At 38.4% G+C, this 19,563-nt stretch overlaps 1 protein-coding gene across 1 annotated transcript in view; it reads left to right on the top strand.

Annotated features, from left to right (window-relative positions):
• The first annotated feature begins 488 nt into the window (after positions 1-488).
• Positions 489-19,563, top strand: part of gal3st3 (galactose-3-O-sulfotransferase 3) — an 82,516-nt gene continuing 63,441 nt past the window's right edge. Inside the window, 1 exon segment of the mRNA XM_028803938.2 lies at positions 489-620. Within this exon segment, the coding sequence (XP_028659771.1) occupies positions 574-620 (47 nt within the window). The 5' untranslated portion in view covers positions 489-573.

A 19,563-nucleotide genomic window follows, 5' to 3' on the forward strand; every position in this document is an offset into this window, starting at 1 on the left:
CAATTTCTACCATCTGCCTTACCCATTCTTACCTTCATTCTTTTCAGCTCTTTGGTGAATATTCAGTCTGGTTTTTCAATTTTTTTCACCAAGCATCATTACCTAATTCATTGCTCTCATTCAGCGCATTCCTTAGTCGTCTTTCTGGTGTCCTTTAATGCCATTACTATCAATCACAATGTTCCATTACATTTGGATTTTTTTTTTTTTTTGGAATAGTGTTTTAATTTGGAGTAATTTCGGTTGTTATATCGTGGCCGTTCTGATGGCACTATTGTGTCCCATTGCTGGGACTGTCCTGGAGTAGGTGTGTTCTCTATCTGCAACGCAACAGGATAAAAGTTTTTCCAAGGTATGTTTTCCCCCATCCTACCACTTGGGTTATAAAATTCTTCAAACCTTTTGGGACAATATTTTCTTTGTTACTCTGCTCTGAATTCTCTGCTTCCCTTCTGATTTCGATTTTTATCCATCAATTCCTGGCTTATGTTGCTGGTGGTGGTTCTCCTGGTTCTGACCTTTGCTATGGTTTTTTGACTACATCCTTGTCATCCAGTTGCCCTCTGAATTCTTATGCCTGCTGGGCATAACCTCCAGTACTCTGCTCTAAAAGAGCAGTTGTGAGTAATCAAAATTTTTGAGCAATTGAAATACCTGACCGCAGTATTTAGTAGACTTCAGAATAAACTGTTTAGTTAATAATAAACTCTGTTTAGTTGGACTTTTATTATAGACTTCACCTTAAATATTAGGTATTAGATCTATAATATGGCTTGTAATGAAATGAAATACATAAGACTGTAACACTTGAATATTGATTCTCATTATAGACTTGTGTATTTTTGCTGCCTAAAACATGATGCGTTAATAATAAAAAAGTGTTTTGTGATGTCCTAAGTTTTAATTAGCCACAAATGAAGATCTAGCAAGTTAACAATGCAGTTACCATTCTAAAGCACTACCCAGTGCTTCAGTGCAATATGGCACAATACCAATATATAGCTGAATTTTTTCAATAATTAATTCACATACCATTTTCTTTTGGAGTTTGTATCTTTTACTCTGTGATGAAAATGTCCTGTTTCTTTTTAATAGCTAAGCATTATATAACTGAATATTTTTTCACAAGTGCATGCGTGGGCCCATTCATGTAAGATCTCTTAGAGGCTTAATGATCTGAATAAAAATTCAAATAAATGGTAATTTTAATGAGTGCAGCAAATGCTAAATTAAGTTTTCTGTTTGTATTGTTTAATTGAGATCACCATGAATAATTTAATTCAGCAGCAGGTTACAATCTGAATGGTTAGGGTTGTTTGGGAGCCTAGAAGAACAAGGAAAGTTCTGCACTTCCATTTGGTTATTAAGGGGGAAAAAAAATCTGTTATACAAAATAGTCTGGACTTTCTTCTTTTAGAAACATATTTTTAATATGTGAGAAATGTTTATATTCAAATTAGTTATTTCCAATTGCAGAGAGAAACTAGACAGTGTGCTTAAAGTTTACTCTAGGTGATTAAGCTTATTAAGAGATGACACGCCAAAGAAAACTGTTCAAATTAACTTAAGTGTTCAATGTTTTAGAATTTCTCTGCTCACAACATACTGTACTTATTAAGGTATAGTGGTGAGGAGTTTATGATGAGCATAGGTTCATGCTTTCTGCCTCTTGTGTGGCCTACCTTTATCAAGTGGTTAGTATTTCTGGTGCTGCCGTAAGTTCTTTGGGTGTCTGATTAGCAGCGCTTTCTCATTCTCTGAGCATTTTTCATGTTATGCTTTTTCTGTCATTTCATTGTTCTTGTATATTGCTCTAATTATCTGAGCTTTGGTCTTTTGAGATGGGTGGGGACTCCAGCCTGCACTCCTTTTAATTGGTATAAAATGTTACTGTCATGAACGAGTAGTTCCTAAGCACAAAGGTCCTGTAAACTGTATCAAAAAGCACAGTAAGTGGAAGGAGCTGTCAGACTTAAGCTTGAAGCAAAAAAGGGCAAACAAAGAATTTTATAAATAAGGTTTATTTCTCTAAAATGCTCTGATACAAGGAAGCTCCAAAGTGCACAAAATACTTAGAAGGAATTGCCTTAAACAGTAAAGGCAATCAAAGGCAGAGGCTGCTTGTTTTGTCAACTTTTATAGGATATACTGTAGACAGGTGGCACTTCCTCTTTGGGAACCACCCAGAAAAATACAAGGGACATTACAGAACCAGCATAGGCACACACAAATCAAATAATACACACAACAACAACACAGAATAATTCAAGTAATTAAATTAACATAACATAACATTAACATAAAAGAACCAAAAAGAAACCACAAAGCATATCTGCACAGAAGCCAGGGAAGAGACCCGGCCAAAACACAACAGGTGTTCCTTTGACGTCAGTATTCTAGCTTATGAAGCCTGTGAAATTATAATGCATGGATATAACTGCAAAGACCTACCACAGCAAATTATATACTGTATGTTGATTTTATTTTTTTTCTTTTCTGAAATTGAAGTATACACTGGTATTATGCTCATTGAGTTTAACCTATTACATTTAGTTTCCCATCAGATACTTTTACTATTAGTAAAATAATTGATACACTAGGTGATTCAGAATGGCAATGTATCACAGATATTTTACATTTTATTATATTTCTTAGTCATTGGGAAGTATTTCAGGATACTATGTGGAAAGTCGTTTTTTAACATCTTTTAATAAAATGGTTGGTTTTTTTTTTTTTTTTTTATATATAAAAGTGCTTAAAAGTGTAAGCATTGATAGACAACTTCTCATTTTGATATTGAGTATTTAAAAGTCTATTTGCCTTTCAGGACAGGCCTCCTGGGTTATGAGAAGTTGAAAAAGGACACGTCTGATATTTTGCTCAAAAACAAATCACAATAATGCCATTACAGTCACAGATGGCATTATCTTATTAATTAACTGTATCCTGCTAGAATTCCCAGCAAGAAGGGCAGCTAGTAAATATTTAATGACCTAAAGTATTCCACCAAGATTGCATTACACCTCCGTGCTAAACCACAGGAATGGTGAACAGAAATCCAATCAAAATTCCTCTGAGCAAATATGATTATCACAGTGACATGTAGAGATGAGGAACAAATAAAAGCCAAGTGCATCTAACCATTGTCTTCAGACACACAAGTTCATCTTTACAAAACTACGTACTGGCACAAAGGAAAGAGAGGTGAGCCACATTTAAGTTAATAGGCAGCATCTAATGTTACACAGGGTTTACAATGAACTGATATACATTTTAATGTCATTGCCTGGTGTCTCAAAGATACCAAAGAATGGTCTGATAACCATTTTGAGAATATTTTAGCATTAAAGGGCTGGGTACAAGGAGATTGCTACAAATCCTTGTAGCACCCCAATTCACCCTCCAAACACTGGCTTTCTCATGATACAGTTGTAACAAAGTCCTGGCTTTAAGCACAACACCGGACTTGCAGAGAAAATATTGTTTCTAATCTCCACTTCATGTTCTTTAAGAGTTGTACAAATAGATTTTAATTTTACAAATTTTGCATAATCTGTTTTTTGTGAATGTAATTGGACTGAAATTGAGGGCTACTGTGTTGCAAGTAGAAAATGCAAATTTAGGTTGTTTATAGGTTTTGTAAGGGTGTGAATAATGGTTTTAGGATTATCCATCCATTTGCTGAGTCCCCCTTTATTCATTGCCCCATTAAAGGGATACAGACCCTACCATAGTAGCATCAGGTGTAAGAAAATCAGAAAGGACAGTTTATTGCTAGGAAGTCTCGTACATAAATCCACAGTCCTTCAGTCTGTCACTCTAGGAAATCAACTGAATACAGATTTAAAACCGAAGCACTTGAAGAAAAGCCATCTGTAGTCAGAGAGTGACTTATGCAACAGCACTAACAACTGCTTAGGAATAAATTGGATAAACCTGATGAATGCAACCCCACTGTATGGAATCCTTACCTTTTTCTTTGTTCCCTTAAAAGTTGCGCCCCCATAAATATTTTAGAATGTAATGTAATAGCATTTTGGTTCTATTGTGGATTTAAAATTTTTTTTTCTAGTTTTTTTGCTAATTTGTAAGAGCCATTTGCAGGCTGTACCTTCACATTTGCTCTTTTATTGCTCATAAGATTTATAAAATGACTCCCAATGTAATTATTATAAACCTGTTTGATTTTATTGTGGCGAGTCCCAGAATAATATGACTGGGTCGCTGGGGACGTCTTACTGCATGAATGGTAGTCACAGGTGTGCACCCTAACTGTATGACTCTCTAAGATCATTTATATATCTCAAGTCTTAAGAGTCCCAGTGTAAAGCCAGTCTATTTCAATGTTACTTACTAGGATGTCACCCTGGGGTGGTCATTTGGGTATGTAGGGATGATTGCTTAGTGCCTAAACAAATTCAGACTTTTTCACAGATTGCCATTTTGTAGCCATGTCCCTGAAGTATTTCTGGAAGTGCAATTTAAAAAATTAAAGTCCTGTGTTCAGCTCTGAGTTTGGTGCAGGTATCAGCATTATTGAATTACTGTAAGCTTAAAGTAAATTACAGTTTCACTCTGCATACTGACTTGTTGGTATTAGTGTGTTAGCCACTAAATAATGGGCTGATCTCTCAGGGGAGTACTTACACTATTAAAGCACTTGAGACTCAAATGCTGGAGTCAGAGTTGAAGAAGAATTTTGTGACTCCGACACAAAAATAGGCAACTACTTGACTAAGACTCCACATTATTTAAATGATATTCTTTATTATTCACACACTGAATTTCTTTTGTTATCTTCCTCTCTTTGCATATAGTTATATTTTGTAATGTTGCAGCATATTTTTTATGTACATCTTGCTGTTTTTGCCAATTGCTCCTTATTGTTTTAAGAAACGATAATTATTTCTTATAACAAAGTAAACTAAAACTTATTACCTCTACCTAATTGACTAATGATACACGGAACAATTTAAATGAAATTGAATTCACAGTGAAATTCTGATATCATATTCGTGGAAAACTTAAAGAAACAAAACTGTTTTCAGCACATGTGAAATTTGCCCCATTACCATATATTTTCATCTCATCTGCAACCTTTTTCTCGTTGTGTTAAGTCTCCAGAAAAATCCTGGCTTGAATCAGCTTAGAGTTGTGGAAAGTGAGTGCAGATTGCGTTACTACTTAATTCAAATTGAAGTTTGCTGCAGAGCCAGCAGTGTGAACGTGTAGCCAGGCAGTACGCGAGGCGAATGAGTTTGTAGAACCACATGGATGGAGCTGTGGGAGATCATGGGTGTCAGACTGTGATCTGGCTCTGGATTAACCTTTGGGGAGCAGTATTACTTTACTACATCAAAATGCCACAACCCCCAACCAGAAAGAGGGGGGGGGGGCGGCATGTACGTGAAACAAATTTAGGGTCAATTTCTCAGAACTGTATGTAAAACAAACCTCATTATAAATACCGGTATCCAACGTGATATGGAAGGTGTTAGAATTGCATGAAAGAATCCTGTTGAAGACCTCGAAGCAAAGACTGTGGGATGCCCCTGGTGTCTGACCAGTCAGATGTACTCTGTCTCTGATCTTGACACAGCTCTTTACTGAAGAGCAGAAGCTTGGTGAAGCTTGGAGCATATATGAAGTACATTGTTGTTGTGGTTTCAGGGGAGAGTATTTCTATTTAACCTTTTCCATGTTTGGATAGTTATTACGTATGGAATGTATCTTTAAAAAAAGTAAATAGAGACACAAATGATGCCTGCTAGCAATTGCAAGGACATGTTGGGCCACACTCCTCATTAGTTATGTACTGTCTTATTAATTTAAAAAGAAGATTCTCTGAATGGAGTCAATTTACACCCTGTTTTTGTGTATACTGGAGAATTGTTTTCCCATTCTACTCCTGCTAAAGTTTTGTTAAATCGCCACCAAAGTGAAAGTTTAAAATATTTAGAATGGATATTCATTGATGATCTTGGTTTTAAAATTGTAGTGTTTATAAACACATAAAAATGTGAAAATGCATGGATAGCTGCTACACCCCCAGCACAATGTTTTCAGAGAGACGCCACAAATATCTGCTCATATTAAACCAGCTTTGAGGGAAAAATAATCCTCTTAATTTTTACAAGCTAATACAATAAGAGAGAAAAAGCCTGAAAATTTTATTTTTGCATATGTGCAGGATTGTCGCTCTGTCACCTGTTGTAGGGAAAGCTCAGCCACTGCTCGAACATCTGTGGACAGTCCAGTTGGGGTTCAACAGTTCATGTTTATTGTGCATAACGGAGCTGCCTTATTTATGTAAGAGTGGAAATGGAAGGAAGGACAACAGCATCACTATAAAGTAGGAAAGGCCCGGTGCCAACTACAAGCAGCTTGTGGTGTCCTGAATACACTGTGTGGCCTATTTCATTTTATAGTCCCCCTCCTCCCCCCATCCGCAAAACAATGTCCAGTCTCTCCCTCAGACGGGTTTCGCTGCCAGGGAGTCTTTGATCTTCTAGTAACTCTCATCCCTGTGCTCAACTGTCCTACATACTGTATGTATGTGTTGTTAGTTCTATTTTGTACAACCACCCCACTAGATAATATTGTTTGCTTCAGCCACCTTAGTTTGCTTAATCACAACATCTGTATCACCCGTTTTATGTCAACGGAGAGAAGTAAACTGGTTTAAGGACTCCCTGTAATCGAAACAAGTGGATCAATACAAGGACCTAATGTCTATACCTGAACAGAGCTATTTCCCTAATATACAGATGCACATTTCTGTGCCTAGGAGGACAGAATAGCATGCTGTTTCTGTGTGTAATTACATTATACACTTTATCTCCATTTTTCTGCATCAACTGTAATCCTATTTGGTTCAAGGCTTATGCCATATTTTGAAATGCAAGGTTGTTCTATGACAATGGATTAAACTTGTGTGTTTATTGGAATAATTTGTTAATCATTGCATGTCGTTCAACTTAATTTTTTCAAGTCTTAAATAATAAACTACACTGCATAATGGGGGGCAGGGGGGGATTTGCTTTCATCTCATCAGTTTATATTGATATTTTCCTGAACCTGATATTTTTGATTTCTTTTAGCTTAAAGAACCCAGGTATGGCTTTTTTTCCTTTTTTCCTTTCTTTCAACCCCACTCCCCGATTTCTTTCTAAATCATTAATCTTCAAGTCTAATATTAAAAATCATGTGAAACTAGATTTCCTGATGATAAAAAGTAAAACTTTCTACATTTTTCTGCATAGGATTCATTGGGTACAAGCCTACCGTCTGCAACCCCCAAAGCATAGTAGTGAAGGGTAGAGAATTTTTCATCCATTCTCCTACTCCGTTGCAAATAAAAGTTCATATTCATTCTGTTGGGCCTCATTTATTAAATTTCTTTGAGCTTAGATGCTCTTATATTGTTCCTTCTATATTTTAACCTGCTTTATTGTAGAGTCATAGGGAATAAAACCAATCCTGGCAACATCAGAGGTAAGGCTGATGCACACTAACACCCAGTCAAATTAGGGCAATTCAGTCACCAAATCTAACATGCATGTCTGTGGAATGTACTTGGAGAAGAACCTCCCACAGACTTGGGTCCTCATGCATAACGCCATGTGTAGAATTCATGCTAAAACATGGCATACGGACGAGTGGAAATGTGCGTATGCACAAAAACATTCAGATGCACAAAACCGTGCATAAGCCAACTTCCATGTAATTCCACTACATCCTGGTCAGCGTGAAAGTAACGCTCGTACACACGCCTGCCATCCTACCCCAAATCCTCCCATATTTTTGCATATTTTAGTATGCAAATCAACATAAATAGCCCTTTTTATTCAGTGTTCGGTTAAAACCACAATGGAAAAAGCATGTGAAAAAGAATTTCAGCAAATGCGAAGTTAAGGCAAGGAAAAACTTTGTATTTGTTGGCTTAAGCAGTGATATAAATGACAAAAGGAAGTCTATCAGTGATGCAGTGTGGAGAAACTCGAAAGTTCAAGTTGAGAAAGTTGCACAGTACCCAAAATAAAGAATTGGTCAGATAGGGGCTTTCTGTTATGCTGACAGGGCTCAAGAAAACATTACATTCATGGTATTACAGCTGTCTGAAAAAATTAAATACTAAGATATATACTTGATATCCGGTTCATGTGAAATGAATTAAAGCATGTATTAAACAATAGGGCATGGTGGCACAGAGGTAGCAATGAGCTGGCTCCCACAAGATGCTTGTGGGACGCAACCCTTGATTAAAATGTTTTAATGCATCAGTACTGTCTCTTTCAAACGTACTAACCCCCAGTTCCTGTCCTTCCTTTTCTTTCTCCAAGTAACCAATTGCCACACAATCTGCTCTCTTAATAAATGCCAAGCTGTCTGTAAGCTTAGAACGTGGATTCTTCAAAACTTTTAAGGAACATTGAAATATCTTCGTGTTTTAATTATTCTATCCATTGTGGCACCAGTCCCAGCAAGCATACAGCGCGAGGTAGGAACAATCCGTGAACGGGGCACCAGTTCCTCACTACTGCTGTCCACCTGTTTAATTTTTTACTGCATTTTATCTTAAAACTGATATCAAGAGCTACAAGAAGATAGCGCCTGGAAATCTAAATGGACTTAGGAGCCAGTTGTCCTCATCTGTAAATACGCAGTCTCTTCTGTTGAATTGAATTCCTTTATTGTTATTGCATGGTACAATGAGATTCAATATGTAAATCCTCCATAAACTTCTTTTCCTATAAAATGATAAAATAACAATATGATAAATAATGAGCAATATACAGTATGAAAGCATAAGTGGCTTAGGTTGTGCAATATTATAACTGTAATGCAAGTTTACAGTGAGGTAATCTCATATTTCTCTTCTGGTTCGTCCTGCTTCCACTTCAAAACTGGTCCCGCCCACACACACCTGAAATGGCATTTCTCGATTCCTATTCGTCCTCTTACACAAAACCGGTTCCACCCACACACAACTGACACGACATTTCTCGATTCCTATTCATCCTCTTCCATGTCATGCACTATACTGGCCTACTGAGCGTAATACATCCAACAAGTACTTGAGGTGCTGCCACAATGGTAAAGTAGCTTTACCACCTTTACGGGAGCCACCTGTGTCTTTACAACAGCTTCTTATACAGCAAACATCAGAAGCTAAAAATTATCGTGAACACATTCGAGAATACAACTCTTCTCTAGCGTTTGCTTCCATGGGTGCACAGATAACTGAACTTCCTGGCCACGGACCATACTGTTTTAAAATACATGGGAAATTTTATCACCAAATCTCTCCACTATACACTAACACTTCTACCTCTCCAGGATATGGACAGTTGTATGTTTTTGACACGGCGCAAGCTACTGAAGTACGCTTACAAAATAAAGCAAACTCTGCTTGCAGCGAAAATGTACTTCTCCAGCTAGATTCCATACTCCGAACCATCAACCCCTTTGCTAAATCATACAAACACATGCATGAAATCGCTCAGTCCAATCCAACAGCATCTGTACGAGTGGTTTTCAAGGAAGACCCTAGGCAGGATTTACGTCGATACAATGCCCCGACATGTCACACCGATGTTGCAGCAATTTTCGTTGGAGAAGATGGCGAAACGCCTGCCGAAAGGGACATTTGCATCAATCCCATAGGCAACTCCTGTAAACAGATTTCCACGCTCAATATGAATTGCGATCCTATGGTTTACCCACTTTTATTCCCTTGCAGAGACATTGGCTGGCACAAAGATTTACAACATGTTCCCGATAAAAGAACCGCCAAGCGACTAAGGCTTACTCAATGCCAATTTTACGCGTACAGATTAGCAATGAGAAATACGTTTAGTATTTTGCACTCCAGCGGCAAACTATTCCAACAGTACGTTGTAGAGGCGTACGTTAAAACAGAGGACGCACGTGTCAACTATCTCAGATTACATCAATAAGATCTGCGCGTGGAACAATACAAAGGACTATCAGACGCACTGCAAGCAAACGCTGAAAATAACGTACGTGTAGGCAAAATGATCATATTACCGTCCACATTTCCAGGAAGTCCAAGATACATGCAACAAAAGTATCAGGATGCCACTTTTCCATTTATCACTTTCACATGTAATCCTACTTGGCTGGAAATTCCACATGCACACTGCGTCTTTCAAGAAGTATTTATTTCTTCTTGATTTCTGAATTTCTTTCTCTCCGTTTTCCGTTCCTATTCTTACACTGCCATATGCTACGGCGGGCGTCTGCTAGTTGTAGTTATAAGTACAAACCATTCTACTGGGAGCCGCGTCAGGGATGTAAATCTAAAAAATAAAGGGAAATCACACTTGAACAGTAGCACTGCTTTGACACTGGGTGCCTCCAAAGTGCAAAACCAAGCTGAAAACTTGTGTACGCAATGGTTTGAGATGGCGTAAGAATGTGCATGGCTTTACGCCAAGTTTTTAGTTTTTATAGATCATGATGTGAGTGTGGAAACGGACGTTTTGTATGTACGCACAATTTATACATGAGGCCCCTAGAGAGACTGTGCATACTCTTATCTAGACTGTAAGCAAGAGAGGAACACAGAAAAAGGGTTGGGTCTCAATGGGTACCCCATTAAATGTTGAGGATCCTTAAGTTATAAATAAAAGTAAATAATTTTGGCATTCTTACCAGTCTCGCTAGGTCTCGTGAGAATATAATGCTTCTTATGTGGAAGCAGGTCGAAGAATGAATGCCAACTTCCAGTGGGTTTACACAGGAATAAAACTGTGTGGCTTGTTGAGGCTATGTTGTTCTGGGATTTTCTCCATTTTAAGGTCAGAGATGAAGAAACGGTTAGAAACTGTTCACCTCCTTAAATCATTTCCCCTCAACCAAGAGACACTCCCCAACCTCGTGTGTCTTCACAACAGTGTTTAGGCTCGGATTTAAAATGAGAAAGCTAACCATTATGCTGCCATGGCCTCTACTACAGTTTAACTTGTTTAAGTGTGTACAAAATTACAATCACTCTGTGTCTGAACACCCTGAACTGGATTATATATATAATATATACTGTATGTATGTGTGTAATAAATATATATATTGTTACAGCCTTATTCCAAAATGGATTAAATTCATTTTTTTCCCTCAGAATTCTACACACAACACCCCATAATGACAACGTGAAAAAAGTTTACTTGAGATTTTTGCAAATTGAGAAAGCACATGTACATAAGTATTCACAGCCTTTGCCATGAAGCTCAAAATTGAGCTCAGGTGCATCCTGTTTCCCCTGATCATCCTTGAGATGTTTCTGCAGCTTAATTGGAGTCCACCTGTGGTAAATTCAGTTGATTGGACATGATTTGGAAAGACACACACCTGTCTATATAAGGTCCCACAGTTGACAGTTCATGTCAGAGCACAAACCAAGCATGAAGTCAAAGGAATTGTCTGTAGACCTCCGAGACAGGATTGTCTCGAGGCACAAAACTGGGGAAGGTTACAGAAAAATTTCTGCTGCTTTGAAGGTCCCAATGAGCACAGTGGTCTCCATCATCCGTAAGTGGAAGAAGTTCGAAACCACCAGGACTCTTCCTAGAGCTGGCTGGCCATCTAAACTGAGCGATCGGGGGAGAAGGGCCTTAGTCTGTGAGGTGACCAAGAACCCAATGGTCACTCTGTCAGAGCTCCATAGGTCCTCTGTGGAGAGAGGAGAACCTTCCAGAAGGACAACCATCTCTGCAGCAATCCACCAATCAGGCCTGTATGGTAGAGTGGCCAGACGGAAGCCACTCCTTAGTAAAAGGCACATGGCAGCCCGCCTGGAGTTTGCCAAAAGGCACCTGAAGGACTCTCAGACCATGAGAAAGAAAATTCTCTGGTCTGATGAGACAAAGATTGAACTCTTTGGTGTGAATGCCAGGCGTCACGTTTGGAGGAAACCAGGCACCGCTCATCACCAGGCCAATACCATGGTGGCAGCATCATGCTGTGGGGATGTTTTTCAGCGGCGGGACTGGGAGACTAGTCAGGATAAAGGAAAAGATGACAGCAGCAATGTACAGAGACATCCTGGATGAAAACCTGCTCCAGAGCGCTCTTGACCTCAGACTGGGGCGACGGTTCATCTTTAAGCAGGACAACAACCCTAAGCACACAGCCAAGATATCAAAGGAGTGGCTTCAGGACAACTCTGTGAATGTCCTTGAGTGGCCCAGCCAGAGCCCAGACTTGAATCCGATTGAACATCTCTGGAGAGATCTTAAAATGGCTGTGCACCGACGCTTCCCATCCAACCTGATGGACCTTGAGAGGTGCTGCAAAGTGGAATGGGTGAAACTGGCCAAGGATAGGTGTGCCAAGCTTGTGGCATCATATTCAAAAAGACTTGAGGCTGTAATTGCTGCCAAAGGTGCATCGACAAAGTATTGAGCGAAGGCTGTGAATACTTATGTACATGTGATTTCTCAGTTTTTTTTTTTTTTTTTTTTTTATTTTTAATAAATTTGCAAAAACCTCAAGTAAACTTTTTTCACGTTGTCATTATGGGGTGTTGTGTGTAGAATTCTGAGGAAAGAAATGAATTTAATCCATTTTGGAATAAGGCTGTAACATAACAATGTGGAAAATGTTATGCGATGTGAATACTTTCCGGATGCACTGTATATATTTATATTATTATATAATTTTTTTTTTTTTAAATCCATATATCATTAAATTAATTTAAAATCTAGCCAAGACATTTACTAATGTTTCTAATGGCCATTACTACTCTGACTGACTTTTTTTTTTTTTTTTTTTTTTTTAAATTGATTATTCACATATGACTGCAAAGCCCCATTTTCAGCAATTCTTTTAGTATCCTAAATTTAAACTCCCTTAATTAGCATATCTTCAATTCGTTATGTATAACTGTCATGACAAGTAATTTTCTAATCCAGGCCAGGATCACTGGGGGAGATGAAGTCCTTCTCAGCCAGTATAGGCAGGAACAAACCCTGGACAGGGTGCCAATCTATTGCAGGGAGGACACACAGACTGCCTAAGTACACACTAGGGCCAGTTTAGTTTCCCCAGTTCAGCTAGCCTGTCAGTCTTTTGTGATGAAACCAGAGCAAATCCAGGCAGACATTGGGAGAATATGTAAAATCCATGCAGGGAGGACTTAGGATGTGAACCTTGGTCTCCTTACTCCAAGGCAGCAGCGCTACCACTGCACCACTGTAATGTTAATTGTCTTAGCAATTAGCAAGGTTAGCTTCGTCTGATTTGTTTTAAAGAGGTAGCTAAATTAATATTTGGTGTTTATTTATCATCCTAACCAATTATGTTCATGTTGAACACCGAGATTAAACCTTGTTCTGGCTGGCCAGAAGAGATGATTACTTAACACAATTGGTGGCTTTTCCTGTTTAAGGAACTCCTTGAAGAATTGGGGCTGAAATGTTGAAATTGCAATTGAATGATGAAAAAGCACTCTAAATGGGAGAACTAACGGTGCTCATGTGGCAGTCCCAGTGTAATGGTTAAGTCTTTGCACTTGAAACACTGAAGTTGATGGATCAAATCCTGCTTCTGACACTGTGTGACCATGAACAAGTATCCTCACATGCCTGTGCTCCAACTGGGAAAACCAAAGAACGCCTTACAGAACCTCGGTGTGTATTTAAAGAACACGGCAACAAAGTGCCAGTGTACCTGTGTTTTATACTAAATCACCAAGTGTTCTTCAGCTTTAACTTTACTTCATAGGACAGTTTTGACAATAGTGTGACACATGTTCAAATAATTCCACAGACCAAAAATCTTTGTTTAAAAGTTTTAGTAAAATTTCAACGCAGAACTGTTCACACAAAAATACAGAAATTGATATTAAAGAAAAAACTTCTGGTTTAAAGAGAACTCTGTATTAGGCATGTTTCATTTCTCTGTTTGGTCATTTAATCAAACTTTAGGCACATTAAGCATGATCAGAAAACTATATGCCATCTCCTATTTGCAAACATATACAGTAACAGTAAGCAATCTTACTGCTAGCATGGACTAACTGGCTTAATTAACACACACAGATAACATGAAATAGAACTTTGCTTTGCTTTACTTGAATAAGAACAGAGGAGTTTTGATTTTAGGACAAATGGATTCTGAATGGCAGTATGGTGCACAGTTGGCACTGCTGTTTTTGTTCAATGAACTTTTGAGTCCATTCCTGGCCCAATAACTGACCATGTGGAGTATGCATGTTCTCGTGATCCACAATCATTTTCCTACATGTACTCTTGTGTTAACCCACATTCCAAAGACATGAGTGCTTAGTTAATTGGTTACTCTAAGTGGCATGTAGTTTCATCTCCTGATCCTTTTTTTGGCCTGATGTCACTTTTAAGGGGAAGCACTTTTTCTACCAAAGGCACAGTTTTTTGCCTGTTAATTTAAAGCCATGAAGACCTTCAGGTAGGGTGAATCTACTATCGGAGCGTTCTGGGTATGTACCCAGGGGCTTGTGATGGCAAAGGGCCTTTTCAACCCTGTTCAATAAAATATGGAACATTTGTTTGCTGAAAGGATCAAAGGGGTGTCCAACCCACATTTAAGAGATCCAGTCTACATCTGGCCTTGCCTTCAGGAATGAATTGTAAAGGAATGGTCTTTTTATGATGGTTAGAATAAGTAGGAATGCAGAATAAAGAATAAAAAACAACCAAAGAAACAGAAGTATCCTATCAATGGAGACCTCCCTGGGCAGCGGCTCATAACAAAGAATTATAAAAATGAGTGTGTTTTCAGTTCTGTGCAGGTATTTGTCCACAAGCGTTAACACACACTACCACAAAATGCTGTAAATTGAGCACAACCTTCTCAACAGAACATTTATTTAGTTTGGGGAAAGTGCTGATTATCTTAACATATTATTGTTGGGTTGAACCTCAGTTGATTGGTATAATCTTTGACTGTGTATTATCACCACTCTTCATTTTAGACCTTTTTGTGATGTGCATATCATTTTGCAAACTCTCAGGAGAGGAGTTGGAAATAGTTATGTTATAAATGTAGATTTAAAAAAATCATTTGTGCCTTATTCCATAATACTAAAGACCAGTGCATACATGGAAATGGTTAGTGGATAAATCTTGTCTATTTATTTATTTTATTGTTTTTTTTTTAATTTCATTTTTTTTTTTGCGCTGTTGCAGGCATGTGTGCCAGTGATTTTATTGTAATTATGTGAAATCCAAATGTCATTTTAATGTAGGCGTTTTCTGTAAAATCCTGTTTATTATTCATTGCTTTAGCAGGCAGCTAAAATCATTTAAATCTTAATTACAAATTGTGGTCTACTTGATTATGAGAAACAGAAATACAGTATGAGAAGAATTGTTAAGAATAACAGCTGTCACTCCTCATAATGGTAACTGCTGTCCTTTGAATCAAACCCCCCCCACCATGTTCCACATCTGTCCCTCCATTTAGTTCAGCTGCTTTTGCCTTTATGGAGTGTCAAAAATGCAAGATCAGGGTATGTCTAACAGGAACGGGTTTGTCGCATATTACAGGGAAGAACACCACTTACTTGATTTCCATTTGACCCCAATGGAGGAGGACAATCTGGTTGACCACCGACGTCGGTTAAACCAGGAGCAAAGATTCATCTGCCCTCTTCTACTCCACTATTTAAAGCATCTAGCTACAGGAAATCCTTGTCATTCCAGATTCAGCCTTCAAGGGGACCGACCAGTTTCATGAGGTGCATCATCTTTTATTTCCCCCCAAAGCACGTTAATATTTACTGACTTCTCCTTGTCTTTTTGAACCAAAGTTCAATTTCGACCTTGGATATTAAATGGGATTATCTGCTTGGATACCAACTCTGTCTTGTATGAGGATGGAGGAGGAGGTTGGGAGCATGCACTGATACAGCGCATTGCCACACCCACCAAACGACAAACCCCCTCAGATTCCCAAATTAGGAACCAAGCATAGCCGTGCAATGGGTAACACCTCAGCACCACAATGGTTCAAATGGAATGGAACAGTGTGAGATATTTTTACAGTGACTGGAGTGCTAATCCTTCTACTAACCCCAGAGTACACCTTGCAAGTTGGAGGACCTGCTTGCAGAGCTGAATGAAGGTTAATGTCATGCCCAGGACAGAACAATTGCAGGGTGAGGGACTCCAGCCCCAGCAACGTTGGGTGCAAGAATGGCACTAGTTCTGGACAGGGCACCAATCTGTAATGGGGCAAAGTCACTATTGCACACACTGCTCTGCAGCTGAAAGATGGCACTTGATCAAACCCTTACACCTTTTGCACACCGGTGGTAAGTTAATTGGCCCAGAGAAAATCCTCCCCGACATGAAGAAAATGTGCAATCCCAGGCAGTGACTCCTGTATTCCCAAATCAGCAGATAAATCCCATCATTAGTATGTATGCGTGTCTCCTTTGATCTAATTGAACCTGCCATGTCAGAATGATCCTTAATGATGGCTACTTCATACTGTGTTGTATATTTACTCTGGCACCAGGTTTTATCCAGAGAATTCACTGTCCTCTATGTACTACTTCCATTTTCCTTACTTCATACCCCTGGTGTTAGCAAAAATGTATGATGCACTTTGCAGGACCCAAAGGTGAAACCCAGCAATCTGAAACATGCATTGACCTTGAATAAATGGATGCCAAGTGAATCTGCTCTAAAATCTGCAACAGTGTTTATTAGGAAATTTGAGTTCCGCCATCTCTGTCATTTTCAAATGATCCACAAGGAGAACTAAATAAGAAGATAATGAAACTGCCAAGGAGAATTATCATATGACATGGTAGTAAGAGGGAATTGTTTTATCATTTTGTAGTTGCTAGGATCAGCAGCTTTCTCAAAACATTGTATATTGTTAAAACATTACTAGGCATGCACAAAAGTGCTTATTAGCATATTGAATGTTTTCTACCAGAGCGAATGTATTTCTTTGTCATAAATCTGACAAAGTAAACATTGTCCTTCAATGATCTATCCTTGTACTGTAGTTCTGTTCAAAACATAAAATATTGTGTCCCCAAAGGTGTTCTACAATATTTTGAAAAGAGCATAGCATACTAGAATTAGAATGCCTACCCCATGTCCTTTGCCTTGAAGCTTTGTCATTGAAATGAGTCTAAAACTGTCTTGCTGCTCGGCCTCAAATACACATCTATTACTTTTCAGTTCAGGGTTCCATCCTACAAGAACTGCAACATTCTTGGAGAAAAACGAAAAGTGGCTTAAGTGAAGTACCATCACTTTAAAATGACAAGTTTTTTACAATGATTATGTAAATCACTTGCTGGCTATTAAGAGCAGATTGTGGTTTAATTCAGATTTTTTTTCTCCTGTTATTGTTTCCCGTGTCCTATATTTAATGTCATGACTATGTAGTTCTGGTTTGTGCAAAAAGATATCTTTCTAATTGAGGATAAGGACACGTTTTGCATAAGGAAAATAGGTAATTGCAAAATCTTGGCATGTTCCTTTCCATTCAATTGTTATAAAACGACACAAAACTTTATCCTAAAACGATTACAAGTCCCACTTTAAACTCCCTCATTCACCAATGGCAAAAGTATCAAGAACACCGCCACACAGGTTGTGAATTAGATTCCTGCCTCTACAAATGCAAAAAAAAAAAATGTCCAGGGATCTTTTATGACCACCGAGAACCAGGACCTCTGTATTACATCTCATCCAAAGGACAGCACAATTTTTACAACACACTGTCTCCATCACTGCCCTGGGGCATAGGGATCCATATTCAGACCACAGGTTAAGCTCCCCTGTTGGTCACATCTTCCAGAAGCAACCCATGCTTTTCTTGGTTGGTCTGCAATCTAAGTACTGGCCGGGTCCGAACATGCTCAGCTTCAGGTGGATGACCTCTTCTGCAGGGGTTCCAGGCCACAGGTCACTTCAGATTTTTTTTTTTTCTCCAGCCGTCTGGAGTTTTTGTTTTTTCTGTCCACCCTGGTCATTGGACCTTACTCTTAAACTATGTTAACTAATGTTGTCTTATTTTAATTTTTGTTTTATTTTTCTTTTCTTCATTATGTAAAGCACGTTGAGCTACTTTTTTGTATGAAAATGTGCTATATAAATAAATGTTGTTGTTGAAGTGCATGTGGTATCACTGCTGTGAGTTTTCTATCAAATGTGTATTTCAACTTTTGTATGTAAAGTATAACCCACAGTGGCTTTTAAAGCTTTACTGCCTAATTGCATCTTACAAATTGTCCTTTTGGGAAGGTCATATGAGAGGCGCACACCTGGGCACCTCCCAGACCCACATGATTTTGGTTCCAGTCATTGCAATTGAGCATTATTTTATGCCTTTGCTGAGATGAATAAACTGAGATACCATAAACACTCCAAATGTTGTTATTCGCTGGTTAAGCAGGTGTGATTTGTAGAGGAATATCCCGCAGAAAAGGAGAACATCCTCTTTGGTTGTTCTTGTAAAATGTACTGTTTTCACGAACATGAGTTACTTATTGGTTGTGGGGTGTCTTGCAACATTGAAACCTCAGCAGAAGTCTCTTTTCAAAGAAAACAAAAGAGATCTGACAAGCTTTGTTAATAATAAGAGAGCTTCGTCTGCTCTGGTTGTCAGATAGTACAAGATATCACGCCATGTTCCAGCACAGCAGTGCTGAAAATGACAGAGCTGTCATCTTAATTTATTCACACGGTTGTTTTTGAGTTAAGAGTGACAAGTCTGCATTTGCTAGAAAATGACATTTTCATAACCATGTTCTGGTGAGGTGGGGGGAGGTTACATCAGCACCTTCTTATTTGTTTTGTGCAGTGGGGGCAGATCCAGATCCAGTCTGTACTGAGTAATATGAGAGAGAGAGAAACTTGCTTTTGTGCTAAGAATAGATGCATAATGTACAAAAACTATAAACTTGAAGCTTCAAATTTTTGATAAAATGAAAAAAATGCATTAATATTTGATCCATTTTAAGAAAATAGTGTTACATTCAAGAGTAGAGATGTTAAAATCCGAACTTTTTGACATTAAGGTTCACTGCTGAAATAATAAAACGCATAGTATTTTATAACATTAGGGTTTGGAGCTGGTCAAACTGTATTGAAATTCAAACCTAAGGTGTAAAACTAAATAAAATAACCCTTGTACAGTATTAAGGAAGCATTGTGTGATGGCTAAAACAATGGACTATAAACCATAAGGCTGCCAGTTCAATCCCCATCTCTGACTCATTGCATGCTATGTGATTTTTACATGAGTTGTAATACTGTCCTATTACTTATCATTCTACCTGTGTGGTTTTATCTTCCTTAACTGTCTCTGAGGTCCTCGCAATGCTGTACAGTGGCGTGTTTTTCTTTAACGGAACAGATGGCAACACATAAAATCACCCTTGCCACCAAGCAGTGGCGATTATGGGTATCTTCGGACATTTTGTACAAGTATAATGCTCTTCTCTGCACAAATATGTACACCTAGTAGCAGCTTTGAAGTACACCAACTAATAGCTATTTGGTCCACCATTTACCCTGGGAACAATCCAGTGTTTATGGA

This window comes from Erpetoichthys calabaricus, chromosome 1, assembly GCF_900747795.2.
Source record: "Erpetoichthys calabaricus chromosome 1, fErpCal1.3, whole genome shotgun sequence".
In the NCBI taxonomy this organism is placed as follows: domain Eukaryota; kingdom Metazoa; phylum Chordata; class Cladistia; order Polypteriformes; family Polypteridae; genus Erpetoichthys; species Erpetoichthys calabaricus.